This window comes from Dromiciops gliroides, chromosome 2 (assembly GCF_019393635.1).
Source record: "Dromiciops gliroides isolate mDroGli1 chromosome 2, mDroGli1.pri, whole genome shotgun sequence".
In the NCBI taxonomy this organism is placed as follows: Eukaryota; Metazoa; Chordata; class Mammalia; order Microbiotheria; family Microbiotheriidae; genus Dromiciops; species Dromiciops gliroides.
In genome coordinates this window covers 691,219,290-691,238,298 of record NC_057862.1, presented here as the reverse complement: position 1 = coordinate 691,238,298, position 19,009 = coordinate 691,219,290, and the positions used below count along the sequence as shown (strand labels likewise).

Sequence of the window (19,009 nt, the reverse complement as noted above, 5' to 3'; positions counted from 1 at the left end):
ATGAAGCTCAGAGGGGGGACAGTACAGGGAAGGAGGGCACACTTGTCACCTACAGCTGAGAGGAAGCTCAGTGAATTAGGGTGCTGGTAGGCATGTGTTGGACCAGCAGGGCAGGACACGGGGCTGGGCCCGAAATGGGCAGGGAGAAGAGAAGAGATTGGATTGAGGGGTGGAAGACATCTTGGAGGGGTCTTGCCCAATGCCCCCATTGTAGAAATGTCCAATTTCAGTGCCCTGCTGAGAGTGGTCTAGATTCAGATTGACTGTGGGTCCTGAGACAAGAAGGGACTTGCCAGAGGGTTAATACGGAATGATAATCATGCCTCGCCACTCTCTCCATAGCACCCTCCGAGGCTCCCACCAGCCCTGATCTTCCTTGATCCTCTACTGAACAAAGACATGTGTGATGAAGAAAGAGAAAAAGCAGAAGGCAAGAATGACCTGCCCCAAACCCCTCACCCGCCACGGAAGTGCTGGCCAGTTTCCGGGCACCAAGGCCTGAATGACGTAGAATAGGGCATTAAAGACCTTTAGACTTGGACTGAGAGCAACAAAGAACAACAGACCTATTGTGCACAGCCCAAAACAGAGACTCCTGAGACCTGAATGATGACCATACATGATGTTAAAGTAGCAGTCGATAGCAGAGAGATTGTGAACCAACCCGGAGTACAAAGGCATCAAAGGAATCCTTCCTTGTTGGAGCTGAGAAGGGTCCTGGAACCTAGAACAGAAAATGTCTGACCTGGGAGGGAACTCAGAATACATAACACAGAATGTCAGAGCTCAGAGAGAACTTAGAACCTGACTACCGAATGACAGACCTGCGAGGGAACTTGGAATGTGGAATAGAGAATGGCAGAGGTTGGAGGGGACCTTCAAAAAGAGAACACAGAATATCAAACTTGGGAGGGAACTTAGAACATAGAACACAGAATGTCATGCCTGGGAGGTGGCTTAGACCTCATGTAAAAGATCTTCATCACAACCCTGGTGGTGCTATTTTGTTGCCCATTTTGCAGATGGGGAAACTGAGGCAGACAGAAGGGAAATGATTGAATCAGGGTCACACAGTTAGCCAGTATCTGAGGCTGGATGTGAACTCGGGATTATCTTTGTTGTTGTTGCTGTTGTTGCTAACTTTTATGGATGCAACAGGGTATAGAGAATCCAGTCAGCCTTGGAATCAGGAGGATCTAAGTCCATACAAATCACTGGGCAAGTCACTAAACTTGTCCTCGGCCCTGGGAAAGTCTCTAGAATCTCGAATCCTAGAAACGATGCTAAGCTGCACTGAGGGAAGGATTTTCATACTGGGAATCCCCCACACCAGTGAAATCTCAGATCCTCCCATTTCTCCAACCCAGGTTATCATTGAAGACATCCCTGGGGTCTCAGTGGTCATCAGAGCTGCCCTCTGGACTTTGGAGTCGCAGGGAATTCTGATTCCTCGCAGATCTTCCCTTAAACTTTCTGAGCTTCCGTTGACTCATCTGATCAGTGAGCAGAGTGGTGACTCTACCAGAGGCTTCCTAGAAGGCCTACATGTGTTTATTCACACGTGTGTGTGCATGCATGTATGCATAACATATGTTTCTATGTACAAACGTGTGTATACACATATGTGTGGGTATAATCTTATCAGTTGCTCCCAGTTACCTCTGGGCTAAGACTCAAACTGTTTGGTCCTTCAGGCCCTTGTACCTTGAAGGCTCATTAACCTTTCCTCCCCACCTCTGCTTCCTAATTCCTGGCTTCCTTCAGACAAAGTTCATGCCACTGCCCTGATGCCTGGAACCGCCATACCCGTCAAACAAGCTCGAGAAGTTTATGTTTACTTTTCTGTGCATGTGGGCAAGTCATCATACACCCCCCACTTCCTCCTGGAATATAAACTCATTGAGAGCAAGTATCACTGTTGTCTTTGTAACCTCTAGTGCCTAGCTCTGGTTCTGTACAGAGAAGCTACATTATAAATATTTGAGGAAAGAAGAGACAGAGGAAGGAAGAAAGGAAGGAAGGAAGGAAGGAAGGAAGGAAGGAAGGAAGGAAGGAAGGAAGGAAGGAAGGAAGGAAGGAAGGAAGGAAGGAAGGAAGGAAGGAAGGAAGGAAGGAAGAAGGAAGGAAGGGAGGGAGGGAGAGACAGACAGATGGATGGAAGGAAGGAAGGAAGGAAGAGAATCATTTCCCAGCTGGAAAGGGCTTAGAGTTCTTTTGGTTCATTACCCTTCCCTCACTGATGGGGACAAGGTGGCCCAGAGAAATCCAGGAGCTTTCCTCTGACCGTTGGCAGCAGAGCCCTTCCCTAGTCCTTGGCTCTTCACCTCCAGCAGCTGGACAGGGTGCTGCGGTGGGCTGGGACCACCCAATCTCAAGAGATCAGGCCAGCTAAATTTCTTCTCTCAGGCAATGGCAGCTAAGGTGCTCCTGGGCCCCTGCATGAAGTGGTGTCCGCTGGGGGTTGAATCCTAGACTTCCTGTTTCCACTGAGCCTCAGTCCTCAGTCTCTCCCCACAACAGGCAGCTCTTCTCAACACTTCTGAGCCTTCCCACATCTCTCCAGAAGGCTTTCACTGGGGAAAGTGAAATGTGGGCAGTTCCCAGCTACCCTTGGGCTGCATTAATCCCCAGGGCCAGTGGAGATAGGAAACCTGTCCAGTGAGGTCAGGCCTCCCAGACTATACAGCGTGGTCCACTCTGGGATGGTCGGACAGAAGCCAAGTTTGGGGCCACAGAAGGAAATCTGGCTTGGCCAGGAGCTGTCCCCTAGTTACTCCCCTCCAGCCTCATAAATCCTCCAGGTTTAGAACAAGGAGAGAATGAGGATTCTCATTGCACTCCAGGTGGAGCCTGCCTCCCGCTTATTCCTGTAACAGCATCAATGAGTACTGCTGCTGGACATTTGGATGGAGAAAGAACTCCCCTGGAAGTGATGGGAGCTGGCAGGGAGGAGGGAGCTCTGCTACATGTCTCAGGCCTGAGCTCATTCAGGGCAGAGTCCTGGGAGGGGGGCATTCTCCCTCCAACCTGACAGATTCCTGATGTTTCCACCTTAGCGCACATCCAGAGCTGGATGAGCCTGCGAAGCTGGACAGCTCAGACTAGCCCTTCTCCTTGTTCCTGGCCCACCAGACGTGGAATGACCCATCTGAGGTCACTATGCTATGTGGCAGAGCAGGGATCCTTTGTGGATTGCAGTGGTTTTTTGTACCATTTGTACCATACAATGTGCCCCCCCCCCAATTAAAGACCAAAGGCCTAGGAAATTTTCTGGCAGAGAAACATTCAGAGCTTGTCCCTTTCACTCACACCCAATGCTGCCTGTCTCCTGGTCAATAAACATCTTATTGAGATCATGGGCTGCATTAAGGGAGGATCCACTTCCAAGCACAAAGAGGCGATGGCTGTGATCTTTTCTGGAGCTTCTGGTCTGGGTGGGCATTGGGGAGCTGAAGGGGGTCCAGAGTAGGGCAAGCAGGGTGATGACAGTTCTGAGGCACAAGTTCTGCAGCTTGGCTGAAGCACGTGGAGATGTCATCCAGGGGAGAGCAGGTGCCTTTTCCGTTGTGATGACATTCATCTATTTTCTGTGCATCACATAGGTAGTAAGCTTTGTCTGATGTCCCTGCCTTAGGAATGGGGGCTATTGAGGACAAAGGCTCTTCTTCCTCCTTCCTTCATTCAGATCCCCAGCACTTAGCACAGTACTAGGCACACAGTAAGCACTTCATAATAGCTTATTGGTAGACTGACAGAGTGACAAGACTCCGAGGGGCCATGGTAACTCAAGGCTGCCACAAGGTGGAACTGGACTGTCCCGTTTGACTCCGGAGGGCAGAACAAGGTATAGTACTGTATTGACAGAATTCCCTGTATTGACAGGGAAGTCACAAAGAGGCCAAGCTGAGGCTTATGTCGGGGAAGGAAAACACACTCATACAAACACACACACACACACACACACACATACACACTTCACAATGAGACTTGTCCCACTTTGCCTTCCCCACAGAAAGAACCATCCCAATGAGGGCTGTAGCCCAGGGGAATGGGCTTCCTCCTGGGTTCTTCATCAGCTGGATACAGACTCCATTTCACCACCTCCCTGACTTTGTTTTCTTCTGTGCCTGCATTCAGGTATTCCCCTTGATTTGCTGAATTTCTCCCCATCCTTTAAAGCTTCCCCCAAATGTTACCTCTGCCAAGCAGCCTCCCTCAATTCCTCCTGGCCTTAATGGTCACTCCACTCTGCCCTTGAGCTCTCTCCTTGTTGGCACTTCCATAACACAGCATAGAATATGACCGTACCCTGGATCCTCTCCTCCAACTGGACTGTGAGCTTCACTGTATATGCTTTGACTTCTTCCAACAGTCTTTTAATCTGAACGAACTGGGCACTTCATGGCTGAATTGAATTGAATTGTCCACAGTTCCTGTTGTGCAGCTGAGTATAAAACTCCTCAGGAAAGCACTTGAAGTTTGCAAAACACTTTACCTCAAAAGTAGGCAGTGCGAGAAAGTATCCCCATTATATAGATGGACAAGACAAGGCCCAAATAAGCATGACTACTGGCAAGCCCACAAGTTAATAAGAGAGAGAACTGGGACAGGAAACCAGAGCTTATGGAGTCTCTCCTCCACCATCCCCTCCGTCGATGCTCTCTAAGTGTGTGTGTGTTGATAGCCTGATGTAAAGTTTGAGATGCATTGTCTCTGGCAAAGACCATGACCTCCCTGGCTATGATGAGAAAACTCCCTCTACTTGGCTATGCTGAAGCTTCTGGCAAGACCCCTAATTCATTTTAGGAAAAAGTCCCAAGTACAAACTGTGATGATTATGTAAGAAAACAAATTCATGACTTCATCAACAAACCATAGTGAGTAAGAGGAGAGGGTTCAAGTGGGAAGTGACCCAGTAGCCAATCTGTTTACTACCAGGAGGCTTTCTAACTCACACAATAATAGAGTGATAAATCCAAGGAGATTGAAGAGGCAATACTACAGATAATGTACCTCAAACACCTGTCTTCTGAGCTCCATTTGTCACCTTCACTTGGTCAGTTCTTTCTGAACTTCATTGTTATCATCTAAAAACTGGGAATCATAGTCATATTTGCACCATCCCATTTGGTTGTTGTGAAAATCAGAAGCCAATTCAAGATCAGAGATTTAGACCTGAACATGACCCTGGGGGATAGATATATAGTTCAGCCTTCTTACTTTTAGAAAGGAGGAATCTGAGTCCTGCAATTGTTCCAATGTCAGTGGTGGTAGATAGCAGAGTGGGAATTGGAATTCTAGTCCTCCATCTTTAAATTCAGTAATCCTTCCACTCTGCTTTCTATATAAATGCCAGTCAGGCAAAACAACAGGAGTCAGGCCAAGGATTCATAGGAAGAAAGCAGGCTGGATTGTACTTGGACAACCACGCAGTATTTTCAAGGATACCAAGCTATTTCCTGACATGAGAATCCTGTCTTTTTATCATAAATATCCTGAAATTAGTGCTATATCACTATGAATGTTCTAACATCACAATGTCAGAAAGTTCAAAATTCTGGGTGACTCACATGGTGTGCTTAATTAAATAGGTCTGAATAATTGCCACTGAAGACTTTGCACAGAAAGGGTAAAGGGGTTCTCCAAGGGACCTGTGATATCACTGGGGGCATTCCCTCCAATGATGTAGACAGCAACTCATCCATGCCCTCCCATCTTCTATAACTTCTTTCCTTTCCTTAGTTTGCTACAGGGGTTCACCCAATGTACTCTCCATGTTCCCCTGCCTCAATTTCTCCTGACATTGAGAACACTAGCAGAGTACCCAGGCTAGTTGCCTGCCAACCTCACCTTTGCCAAACAAGGCCAACCTGTCTTCCAAATCTATCATAGATTTCCCTGTTGAGATCTCATTTTATTCTTTGAAGTTGCTCCTCCCTTCTATGTTGCAGCTGACTCACACCCACCAGTTGCTTTGAGATGGACCTGTGATACTCAAGTTAAATTCTTTGGAGACTAGCATCTTCTTTGACTTATGGCCATACCACAGTTCTGGTAGAATATCAGCATTAAAAAGATAGGTCCAGGAGCAGCTAGGTGGTGCAGTGGTTAGAGCACTGGCCCTGGAGTCAGGAGTACCTGAGTTCAAATCTGACCTCAGACCCTTAACACTTACTAGCTGTGTGACCCTAGGCAAGTCATTTAACCCCAATTGCCTCACAAACAAACAAACAAACAAAAGATAGGTCCTTGACTTGGCTAGAAATGTAAACTCATAAAAGGAGCTTCACAATTTTGCAGAGTATGCTGGACAATTCCAGACACACACATATGTGTATGGCAATGGAAATGTATATGCATATATATGTAGATACATACACATAAATATCTCTATTATCCATCCATCTATCTATCCATCCATCTATCTATCTATCTATCTATCTATCTATCTATCTATCTATCTATCTATCTATCTATCTGCCTATCTGCCTATCTACCTATCTACCTATCTACCTAACTAAATGAAGGGGCACTGTAGTTGGTTCACCTAGCTTATGTTGCAACCTGCACAACATAATCTTTATAATCCACTTAGTTGTTTTTTTCCCTGTGTGTGGTCAGACCAAAATGTTATAGAGTGAGTCACAGTTCACAGTTTTCTAGGACTCTGCAGTGCTTCAGGGCCTGATACAACCAGTATAATGAGATCTGCATCTGGAGCTTTAGATATGGCCTCACCACTGGTAGATCCACCTATGGCTTGAACTCTCTGCTGGATGTCCTCTAGGAGAGTGGTGAACCCCATTGGTGGGAGTCCGTCTCCCTGATTTGATGCCTAGCCCTAGGTCATTGGTTGGGATGGCAAACTAGGTTCTCTCTGTTGCTATGTCAAGGAAACCATAAACATTTGGGATACATGAATAGGAGGTATCTTGTTGCAAGAGTCTTCGTGGTGGCATTTTGTTCTATGAAGTCAGCTGCTTTAAAAAAAATCAACAAACAAGCACAGTGGGGTTTGCATTTTCTACATGTTTCTACTAACTGTAATGATAAAACATGCCACCTACCATGGAATGTTATGGGGGACCTCATTCAGGAAATTTATGATCAGAAAAAGAAGTGGGTTCATCATGGAGCCAGACCCAGGCTTATGTGAGCAGTCCTGCCCTTATATCTATGGGCTCTAGAAAGACTGAGAAGATGGCAGAAGACATTGAGCATATCTTCAGTGGAAGATGAATGGAAAACCATGAGCAGACATCCCCCATGATGTACAAGACGGCTCAGGTGGTGATCTGCACCCACAAAAAGCATGAGTCTGAGGGTCCATTGCAATACCAATAGCAGCTATTAGTAACAGTATTTCTACTGGAAGGGTTTTTTGAGCAGGTTGGTTGATGCTCTAAGACTTTGGTGAAGGGATTATTTTAGCTTGAATGAAGACCTAGTGTAATGTAAGGGTCTGAGGTTAGAAGATGTGTGTCTCAAGTCCTCCTTCTGCTGATCACTCTTTGTGCAGGTTACTTAGCTACTTGGGGTCTCAGTCTAGTCCTCTGAAAAACAGGAGATGTGAGTGGCTAGGCTAGAGGATTGGTGTCTCTTAGCTGTGTCATTTCAGGCAAATCCTGTTGGCTCTGTGAGCCTTAGTTTCCTGATTTGTATGATGAGGGATAATGCCTGAATCTCTACCTCGAAAGTCTATAGTGAGGAAACCATTGTGCCAACTGCCCAAAACTGGACTGATATGGGCTGCTACTACCATCGTTAAAGAATAGCATGCTGATTACTGACTCGTCACTGCTCCTCCATAGATACCAGAATGAATTGATTTCCCTCAATGCTGCATCAGAGGAACCAGGAACGCTCTCCCCAGGGAAGGGAAGGGAAGGCTGGGGGGAATAAGTTATCTTCTAGTATCTGGAGGGTTATCACACAGGAGTAGGAAGCATCTCAGAGCTAAAAGCAAGTTCTAAATATCCTATTTCCACTGGGCCAAGTTCATTTGTTCTATTTGGCCTCAAAGGGCGTAATTTGGAGGAATGGGCAGAGGCTGCAATGGGGCAGATGTAGGTGTGATGTCAGGTCCCAAATCGGCAAGAACTGCTTCAGGAGGTGGGAGATCCCCTTCACTGGAGGCCTTCAAGCCAAGACTGCTTATTTAAACCAGAATTGGACCAGATAGCTTCTGAGGTTCCCTCTGGCTCTGGAATCCCTTGAACTTGTCATTTCCAAGAAGTGTTTCTTAACTGCCTGCTAGAACACTGTGTTAGGAGGCATTGGAGATACTGAAATAGACCTTTAACAACTCCTGAAACTGTAACACCTGGGCAAGTATGTGAGCCCATAAGAATGGGAGGGAGAGAACAGAGCAGGTCACCTTGGTCCACGGCTTTTAGTTAAATATGCACAATTTTATTTATTGAAGAGATTAGGACAAAAACATGAAATCGAAATCCGTGACAAAGCACCAGAGGGTGGAGAGCCCGCCATGCACATCACCGATCTTTCTTCCTACTAGGGACTTAAAAAAAAAAAAAATGAGGCAGGGTTGGGGGAGGGGGAGGGAGAAAGCAGACAGACAAACAAACGGAGAAATCAAAGGTCCTTCTTGACACAGCACCATCTTCAGAGTGTAAAAAATAAAATAAAATAAAATAAAATAAAACAATCCTCCTCTAGAGAGTCTTAGTGACCCACATGAAACCGAGGGCAGGTCGGCGGCAGCTCTGTCTCCTGGGAACAGTTGTCTTGAGAGTGTGACCGTGTTATATCCTGCCAGGCAGGTTGGCAGCATCCAAGCATCTGCATGTCCATGCCACATACTCTAACAAAACACAAATTCAAGTAACATGTACATCCTAGAGAGTCCACGTGTCACCAACCCAGAAAATGGGACCATTTCACAAAGCACACACACACACACACACACACACACACAGGCAGTGAAGTCCCGACAATGAGGTACATACTGGAAACACAAAGACAGAGGCCAAGGGAGTTCCTTATCATACAGCAAGAGAAAAATGGGAATCTGCCAGGCTAAATCAAAGAAAGCTAGCTACCTAGGAAAGCCAAAGGAACAGTCATTTCAGGGACAAATACCCGAACAGAGGAAGGAAAAAAAAATGACCATTGTCAGTTACAGCATGTAACATGTCATCCCGGGGAACCCGTAATTGACATACTGGCATTAATCTATCACAACTGTGACTTTTTCCTTAATAAATAGAGTGATTCCGGACAATACAAATAGAAAACAAAGGTGCATCTTTCCTCTTTGCTGAGTGTGAGGATGACAGGCTGCTGTTCCAAATCAGAAGCCGTCAGCTAATTAATTAACAGCCCTCTTCCAGTGGGGCAGCAGACGTGCCCAGCCAGGGCTGGGCTCCTCCTCTCAGAAAGAGAACAAGGAGAGACCCTGGATTTTACCCTGGGGCCACCCAGTTATGATGCTCTTGTGTCAAACCTTATGTTGAGAATCACAGAATAGTCCGAGGTGAGACTCAGGAGGGAATCTGGAACCTAGAACGTTAGAGTTGGAAGGGACGTTAGCAATCACCCTCCTGTTTCAAGGAGGAAGAAACTGAGGCCAAGAGAAGAGACAGGACCAATGGACCCAAGTCACACAGTGACTTAATAGCTTCCCGTTCTTTCTGGCCCTTTTGCTAATACCAAGCACGGCAAACAGGGAAGCCAGTGTTCCCAATCTATTTCATCAATAACAAAATGCCATTGCGCTTCCCTAGCCTTCTCTCTCAATGTCCCTCTCTTTTTCTATTAAAAAAACAAACAAACAAACAAACAATAATTAGCTCTTCTAGCAGTAATGCTCTAGGAATTTGAGTCCTAATAGCTTTCTGTGACAAAACAGAAGGGTTTGCTGAAGGAGAGAACCTTCCCCATGAGGGGCATGAAGCACTCAACCAAGTGTCAACTCCTGATGAGAACACCAACTAATTGACTCAGAAGAAACAGATCAGACGTGAACTGAACTCTTCCTGGGTTCACTCTTAGCACCCACTTTTCACATGCCAGACCATTTTGCACCGGCTTTTGTTTGGTGTTGGAGCGAGTCCTTTTTAGTTATCAGACAGGTTAGTTTGTTTCCTTGAAAAGTAAAAATCATTGGCCAATTGTCCCTTCCCTGAATAAATCACAAGGAATTAAATACTAACAGTGCGATGCCAAGATGTGTGTCTGAGGCAAAAAAAGGGGAAAAAAGGAAGTTTTGATCCCTCTGAGATCTGCCAAACAAAACAGAAATTGGAGAAGTCGAGAGCTGCCCCTGGAATTGAGTTGACATGTGCTGTCTCCTGGGAGCCAAGGTACGTCGAGGGGAGTCACGCCCTCTCCCTACTCCCATCAGTCTACACTTATAGCAGAGTTCTGCTCTGGCCCACCCCACCCCAGCCTCAGTGATCCCCCTGTCCTACATGTGGTGGGGTAGGGCAGCTCTCGTAGGGTGGATCTTCCTTCCTTGAACCCAGGCGCTCATGAGTGTGTCCCTCGTTTGCTACCAAGCTAGGCTGATGTGGGTGGGTGGTAGAACTCAGTCAAGAAGGGATCCTTCACGTGACTCGCGTACCTTCTGGACACTGAGTCTTTGAGTGTGCTCAATTAAAAAAAGGGTCCAAATCTTCCTCCATGTTCACATCGGGCACCAGCTGGTCAGATACCTCCTTAGCACCATATCCTGAGTTTGAGACGGTAAAATCTGTTGAAAACCAAGGATGGTCCAGAATCTCCTGTGAGGTCAGCCTCTCCGAGGGCTCCCGCCGCAGGATGCTACGGATAAGGCATTTAGCCTTGGGTGACAGAGTTTCTGGAATGTTGAACTGTCCACGCCGGATCTTGCTGAAGAGGGAGCTGGGCTCAATGTCATGGAAAGGGTAGCGTCCCACCAGCATGGTGTAGAGCATGACGCCTAGGCTCCAAACGTCCGCGGCTTTGCCAGAGTAGCTGCCATTTGTGTTCAGGATCTCTGGGCTCACGTAGGCCGGGCAGCCGTGTTTGTCGGACAAAGAATCATCGCCGCCTCTCAAGATGTACGCATCTTCCAGGCTCTCAAGCTTTACTCTGGTCCTGCAGAGGGAGGGGAAAGAAAAGAGGCAGAGATGTGAGCACCAACCTCATGAAGAGGGCAACAGGAGGAAGAGAATGGGAAAAGAAATAAAGAAAAAAGAAATCATGAGCAACAACTATAGCATGAAACATGTCATTGTGGTGAAGCCAAAACTGATGGACTGGAATGAATCTACGACAACCATGACCTATTCCTTGATAAATAGTGTGATTCTGGACAACAGAATACCGAAAAAGTTAGCTTATCATTCTAGAACATCCAATCAGGGGGCAGCTAGATGGCGCAGTGGATAGAGCATGGGCCCTCGAGTCAGGAGTACCTGAGTTCAAATCCGGCCTCAGACACTTAACACTTACTAGCTGTGTGACCCTGGGCAAGTCGCTTAACCCCAATCGCCTCACTAAAAAAATAAAAAGAAAAAAGAACATCCAATCAGGGAATGGCACAGCACGGAGGGGCCTTTAAACAGAGAAGGGCAGAGCTGCAGGGATTGTAAAATCTAGGACAGAGGATGACAGAAAAGAAAGGAATTTGAACAGAAGATGTCAAAGAAGAAAATGTCATAAGAAAACTTCAGACAAGCACTATCGGAGGTAAAAGATGTTCTTTGAACAAAGAATGACCCCCCCCCCCAAAAAGGGAACATATGATGTCAGAACTGGAATGAACCTAGAACACAGTGTCAGAGCCAGAATGGGCTTTAGAACACAGAGCATAGAATGTTAGAGCGGGAGAGACCATTGAAAGTAGAGCAAGAGAATGTCAGAAAGGAAGGACTCTTTGGGGAGAGGAGCAGAACTAGGATGGGCCTTAGTGCAATGAATATTGAGCATTACTGCTGGAGGGGGGCGGTCTAAGCCAGAAGGAGTTGAATCACAGAAGATGAGCCTTCCTGGGTTTGATCAGCTCATCAAATCCTATCATTTTACTGATGAGCAAACCAAGGCTAGGAGGGGAAAGGGGACTTGCCTATAGCTAAAATGGTAATAGACAGCAAGAACTTGGCTTTGAACTTAGGTCCCCTTCACTGGGGAGCTAAACTATACAACCCATTCATCCCAGTTCTTTCACTGAAAAAAAAAAGTCTTGCACTTTCCCTTTCTGAATCAGTTTATGGTTTTAAGGGTGTTTAGAAAACAAATTAACAACCTTCTCCTCAAAATGCTCAATTCTTCATTTTCTAATTTCAGGATTGAGTCACCAAGCTTTTTTTTTTTTTTTAAACAAAGGTGACAATGAAATGTACAAGTTATGCCTCCTATAAATCTCATTTAGCAAATACCGTCACCTGTTTCCCAAATGAAGAAAGAAAAAGGTTCTAAAATCCTCATATTCTGCCTCTGTCCCTTTCACCTGTGCTGTGTGTGTGTAACCAAAGGAGATTCAACAGTACAAATTCCCAACATTTCATCTTATAGATGAAGAAACTGAGGTGCAGAGTGGCAGTGACTTCTTCAAGGTCACATAGCTAAGGACAAGCCTGGAAGTTAAACCCTGGCTCCCTGAGTCCTGGCCCAGTACACTGTCCACTCCAAACGTGCCTTCCCTCAATTCCAAGTTCCCCCATTTCCTATTGCTCTTGGTTGAATGACCCAGTAGAACAGAATTCCTTCCCCTTTTTGAGTGTCATGGTGTGCATTTCTCCCTTTGACAATCTAATGAAGCCCATGGACTTTTTCAGAATAATGTTTTTAAACACCTAAAAAAATACATAACATTATAAGGGAAAGTAACTATATTGAAATACAGTCTGTCTACCATATATCTGTCTGTCCATCTGTCTGTCCATCCATTCATCCATCCATCCAACCATTACTAACATTTACCTAATGCTTACTATGGGCCAGGCACTGTTATCTCATTTGATCTTCACAATAATATTGGGAAATTATTATTACTCCCATTTTGCAGATTGGGAAACTGAGACTTTCCAGAATCACATGGTTAGTACATGTCTGAAGCTGGATTTGAACTCAGGTCTTCCTGATTCCAGGTCTGGTGCCACCTACTGTCTCCATTTCTTTTAGATAAAGAAATTGTGGGCCCACAAGGAGGGGCAGTGACTTTTTCACAGTCACGTGGGTAATAAAGAGCAAAACAAGGGCTGGAACCCAGGCAGGGCAGAGTCACCACAGGCACGGAGGATTTGGGGTCAGAAGAAAGCGTTAGAATCCTGACTCAGAAGTTTTCTAGGCCCCTAGATTCAGACCAGGAACTGGTTCTCAAACAGTCGAGCTTCCTCTTTTACAGTTGAGGAAATTGAGGCACATATACACGGTCACACAGGCCCTAAGGGGCAGGGCAGGATTGGAGTCCAGGTCCTTGTACTTCACTCTTTCCACTGCTCCATACTCTCTGTGTCAGACACAGTGGGAAAGAAGTCACTGAGTGCCCTTTGTAAACGGGGACAGTATTTGTATTCTTCACCACGCTGAGTAGCGGTGAGGACAAATGAGAAGCACACAACACCGACACAGAAAGGCTGCATTTCAACGTAATTAGTTTAACAAATGCTCTTTGGCTGATTGACCAATTGAGGAGAAGCAAGATGATGAAGAGCCGGGGGTCCGTGTCACCGCAGACCCCATCCCCCAGGACCCAGGGCTACTTGGCCTTAGGAAGGATGGTGGCTGATGACCCCAAGGACTCCAACAGCTGTTGTGTGGAAGAGAGACTGGCCAGGTCAGGCCGTGCTCAGAGACTGAAGGCAGAACCCGGAGGAATGCGAGGAGATTGTCAAGAGCCCAATTTGTCAGGAGACACTTGGGAAGAAGTTGGGCTGTCCCAACCTGACAGGGGTCACTACAGGAGGGATGGGAGGGTCCCCAGAGGGGGACAGGCCATGCTGGGGATTCCCTGGGGATAGGGTTGGTAGGAGCTTCTATGGAGATTCCTTCTCTCTCTTAAATCCTGAGATTTTGCACTTCTGGGGTTGGATGATCTAAGGCCCTCTCAGCTCTTAATGGATATTGTGCTTTTAATGCATGGAAATAGCCAAATTGTGATTATTGGAAACTCTCCCTTGAAGCTGGCTGCCCCCCCCCAAATCCTCCTCCTCAGCCCTCCAGGCACACTGACTGTCCCATGAGCATGCTGCTCCCCTCCCCCAGCTCCCCCTTTAAGCCTCAGACAGAGGACAAGCAGGAAAGAGAGACAAAGGGCTCCTGGGACATCAGGATGGCAAGACTGGCACAACCGGGATCCTTCTGAGTCTCTGCGCTGCCTGATGCCCCACGGGAGTGTGCCTGGCTCATGTGAGTGCCCCCAGTACAGCCACTGCTGGGGAGGAGGCCGCTCTTGCCTCCTGGGCCTGCGATTGCCCAAGAGAGGACAGAGATGGGGGAGGGCTCGCTTCTCACACTCAGAGGTCATTTCTTCTGCTCCTTCTCGGCTTAGCAAACATCCTGTTCTTGTTGACATCAGTCCATGAGGAAGAGCAGAAGGGGCCTGCACCTAGGAAGCAAGAGACCCAGGCCAGAGGCCTGACTCACCATTGAGTATGGGCAAGGCCTTTGCCCACTGTGGGCCTCTAAGATGGAAGGAGGGGCACGGGGCGGGATGCCTCCTCGGGATGCCCCAGCTCTTATGGTACACATTCTAAGGTCCCTTCCCGCTCTGACATTCTAGGTTCTTTTATTTTTTCCAATATTTTTTGGGGGGGCAGGGCTATGAGGGTTAAGTGACTTGCCCAGGGTCACACAGCTATTGTCAAATGTCTGAGGCTGGATTTGAACTCAGGTCCTCCTGAATCCAGGGCCAGTGCTTTATCCACCGTGCCGCCTAGCTGCCCTCATCATTCTGTGTTCTAAGGTCCTGTCTTGCTCTGACAGTCTGTTCTAAGTCTCCCTCCAGTTCTGATATTCCAGGCTCTGTCTTAAGGTTCGGTATTCTAAGGTCACTTACTCCCTGCTGATGTTGCCTTTCCCTTGTCATTTTTCATTATGTGTTCTCCGATCCCTTCGAAGTCAAGGTAACATGCTCTGATCAGGGTTCCCAACCATCAGCACCTACCAGCTGAGTCTCTGCTATAAGATTCTGCCCATTGCTAGGCTGTCCAACCCAACAGGACAGGATAATGCAAGTTCTGAGCCTGGTTATCAGCCAGAAACACTGTGTCCTCACTCCCCAAGTCACAGACAGTCCCCCCACCAGCCCCAGCCCCGCTTGGGATGGAGCTGTCCCAGGGAGATCATGACACTGCAAAGCCCCTGCTCCCAGCTCAGTGCCCAGCCTCCAGCCCCTCTTCAAAGTACAACATGGAAACAAGGAGGACAGGGGAAAATCCATTTGTCTGGTCAAACAAACAAAACACCTTCCATTTTCCTAATGTGTGGTGGGGCGGGGCGGGGGGGGGGGGGGGTATGAGCCTGCTCAACACACACACACACACACACACACACACACACACACACACACACACACACACACACACACACACACACATACACATATACACTCACATTACATATACACACAAACTTACACTCACACATACATATACCACATATACACATCTCACACACATACGCACTCACATACGCCCCACTCACTCACACACACAGCATACACATACATCACATCCATATACCCCTGCACACACACCCCACACAGACATCCCATGCAGTACACACTTGCACACACCCCCTGACTCATCACTCTGGAAGGGGGGGAGGGGGCTTGGGTTCTGCCTGTGAATGTCTTCCCATGGCTGGTGAATGGAATCACAGAGGCACAGTTAGAGGGTGGTGGAGGCCCTCTGAAGGAAATGCGTGGCCGTCTCCATGGAAACAGACAGGGAAACCCAGGAAAAACAAAGCCACTCTGAGGATTTATCAATATGCCATTCACTGACGCAGAGCATTCAGGCTGAACAGGGATCTCACAGGGACCCCGCAGCCCAGGGCTTTTCTGCAGGCCCCCCTTCCACTGCTGGCACCCAAGTGGGTGTGGGCGAAGGGGGCCCAGAATGTTTTCCTCCCCCCCTCCCCCAACCCCTCCGGAGCTGGCTCCTGCTCCTCTTGGCCAGCACCCTGTGCTTTGAGGTGCCTCTAGGCTCAGCTCTCCTGGGTTTGACATCCTCAGGTCTCTGGGCTTGGACAGATTCTGCTCAGGTCAGCCAGGCTAAGGTGGAAGGAGCTTAGGAGTTATAGAATTCAACCCCATCCCTTAACAGAGGAAGAAACCAAGGTTAAGTGGATTGCTCAAGGTTACACAGATCATGTTATCAACAGCACATAGTTCTTAACAGCACAGCTGGGATTTAAACCCAAATCCTCTCATCAACTCCTTTTCCTCCCTTCTTTTTTTCCTTCTTTTCTCCTGCCCTTCTTTCTCCCTCCCTCCTTCCATCTCTCCTTCCTTCCTTTCCTCTCTCCCTCCCTCCTTCTTTCCTTCCTTCCTTCCCTCCTTTGTTCTTTTTCTTCCTCCTTCCCTCCCTCCCTTCCCTCCTGTTCTCCCTCTCTGTTTCTCCCTCTTTCCTTCCTCCCTTCCTTCACTCCCACCCTCCTTCCTTCCTTTTCTTCCTCCCTCTTTCTCTTCTGTTCTCCCTCTCTCCCTTTCTCTCTCCTTCCTTCCTTCCTTTTCTTCATCCATCCTTCCTTCCCTTCCTTTTTGCCTCCCTCCCTCCCTCCCTTCCCTCCTGTTCTTCCTCTCTCCCCTCCTTCCTTATCTCTCTGTTGAGCAAAGTCCTAGACTACACAAGAAACTCTGTCCTTCCTGGCTGTACAATCTCATGAATCTCTGTGTCTATGTGGGTGAGATTTCCAATGCTTCCCCAGTCACTCTCCAAGGAGCCCCATTCCCTGCCCCAACCATCTGAGCAGACTTTGGCTCTGGTACATGCGGAGACAAAGCAGAGTAGACTGGGGGAAGGAGGGAGTGGGTTTTCCAGGGACTATTTTAGGGCAGTTAGGAATACCGCTCAAGGTCACAGCTGACAAGACCCCAAGTCACCAAATCTCTGCTCCTTCTTTATATACCAGGGACACAGGCCAAGAGGACCTAAGAGTATATCCTGTTTATTCCATCCTTCCTAGCTTTCAAAGCACTCACCTCACAAGACAGAGGGAGGAAAGGGGACTCCCATTTCACAGATGAAAAAACTAAGGTGTGAAGCAGCCAGGATCATGACGTTACAAAACAGCAAAGTCAGAATTTGAACCGGTGCCCCGGCTGCAAATTCATTGTTCCTTCCCACCTGCCTAGCTATGCAAAGGGCTAATGGAGGAGGGGTCTGATTGTAAGCTTCAGTGATAGTGATCCTTTATTTCATCACAAAAGACTCCCAGAGCAAGATGACAAGTTCCAACCAGAAGCACCTGCCCCAAATCACCCAGACCCCTGCTTTCGTAGGTAGAGAGAAAGGAGACTTTCAGAGTTGGAGAGGACCATAAGAGGCTATGTGATGTGCCTAGGGTCACAAAGCAGGCACAGCTTAGAGGCAAAACTCGAACCCAAGTTCATCTTTTGAACTATTTGACATTCACTTTGCTGTATTTTGTTTCCCTCAGGAGAATGGCAGGTTCATGACGTAGGGGCTATTTCTTTTTTTGTCTCTCTCACCCCAGCATGGCCCAGAGAGGCAGTCTGGGTAGACAGCCAGCTGGCTTCAAAGGCAGGAGTCTTGGGTGCAGATTCTGCCTTTGTCCCTTACTCCTTGTGTGACCTTGGACACGTCTTCCATTTCATCAACTGTAAAATGAAGGTGTTAGAAAAGATGTCTTCTGAAGGGTCCCTCCCTTGAACTTTGGAGCCTCTCACTATCCCTAGAGAGGGAGAAGGGAGTATGCATTTATTTTGTTGTTGTTGTTGTTTCTTTTTGGTTTTTTTGTGAGGCAATTGGGGTTAAGTGACTTGCCTAGGGTCACACAGCTAGTAAGTATCGTGTCTGGGGCTGGATTTGAACTCAGGTCCTCCTGACTCCAGGCCAGTGCTCTATCCACTGTGCCACCTAGCTGCCCCGGGAGTATGCATTTATAAAACACCTAGTATGTGCCAGGAACTGTGCTAAATGCTTTATAAACATTGCCAATACTACTTCCTATCAGGTGCAGAAGAGGTGCCACTCTGCATTGGGTGAAGGAATTTCCTCATTGGAAGATAGACACCAATGAGATCTCAGGTCCAGTCCAAGAAAGAGCAATCCCTGTGCCTGGCACACAGTAGGGGCTTAATAAATGCGTGCCAAATGAATGAATGGTTTCAGTTCTGAGCTCCCCCAAAGAATAGCTGTGTGTCCTTGAGAAAGTTGCTTTCTGTCTCTGGGCTCCCCTGCCAGCCTGCGTTCTTTGGTTTGTTTACAGCACACTACAAGACAGAGCCTGGAATGAGATTTGCCCTCTTTAATTGTGATCGCAAAAGCCTTTCACAAATGAAATTACACCCTGCTACCCGGCGCTGCCAACACTCTGAAGCACATGTCACTTTTCCATAAATCATTAAAACCCAGAAGGTGTAAAGGATTGGTTAATCCTTCCCTCCCTCCTCCCTCTCCCCTCCCTCCCTCCTTCCCTCCTTGTCTTCACTGGATCCTCTGACTGAAAAGAGCTCTTTTCCGGGAGAAGCGGCACAGGTGATTCATGATTTCATTCAAAATTAGCCAAAGCCCCATAGGCTTCCTTTGCCCTGAAGAAGCCAGAGCGGGTGAATCCCCAGATCTGAGAATTGCTACCATGCGCTGGCAAGGGTTCAGGATGCAGGGGGCAGGAGACCCAGACTCCTTCCATCCCTGACTTCCTGTCACCGTGGGTGAGTCATCGCCTTGCCCCAGGCCTCAGTTTTCTGACCCCTCAAGAAAATAACTTGGGAGGCTCTGGGGGCTGGTTGACAAATGCCTCAGGTATAAAAGATGTCTTAGAAGCTCCTTCCCACCTTTAGGCCCAGGGTGCTATCAGATTAAAAGTGATAGGAAATCATTAGCGGAATGTT

The 19,009-nt window shown here is 47.5% G+C and overlaps 1 protein-coding gene across 1 annotated transcript in view; it reads right to left on the bottom strand.

The window, feature by feature from the left end:
* Positions 1-8,410: 8,410 nt before the first annotated feature.
* The window catches only part of TRIB2 (tribbles pseudokinase 2), a 37,129-nt gene continuing 26,530 nt past the window's right edge, over positions 8,411-19,009 (bottom strand). Inside the window, exon 3 of the mRNA XM_043988577.1 lies at positions 8,411-11,082. Within this exon, the coding sequence (XP_043844512.1) occupies positions 10,614-11,082 (469 nt within the window). The 3' untranslated portion in view covers positions 8,411-10,613. The remainder of the gene's footprint in view (positions 11,083-19,009) is intronic.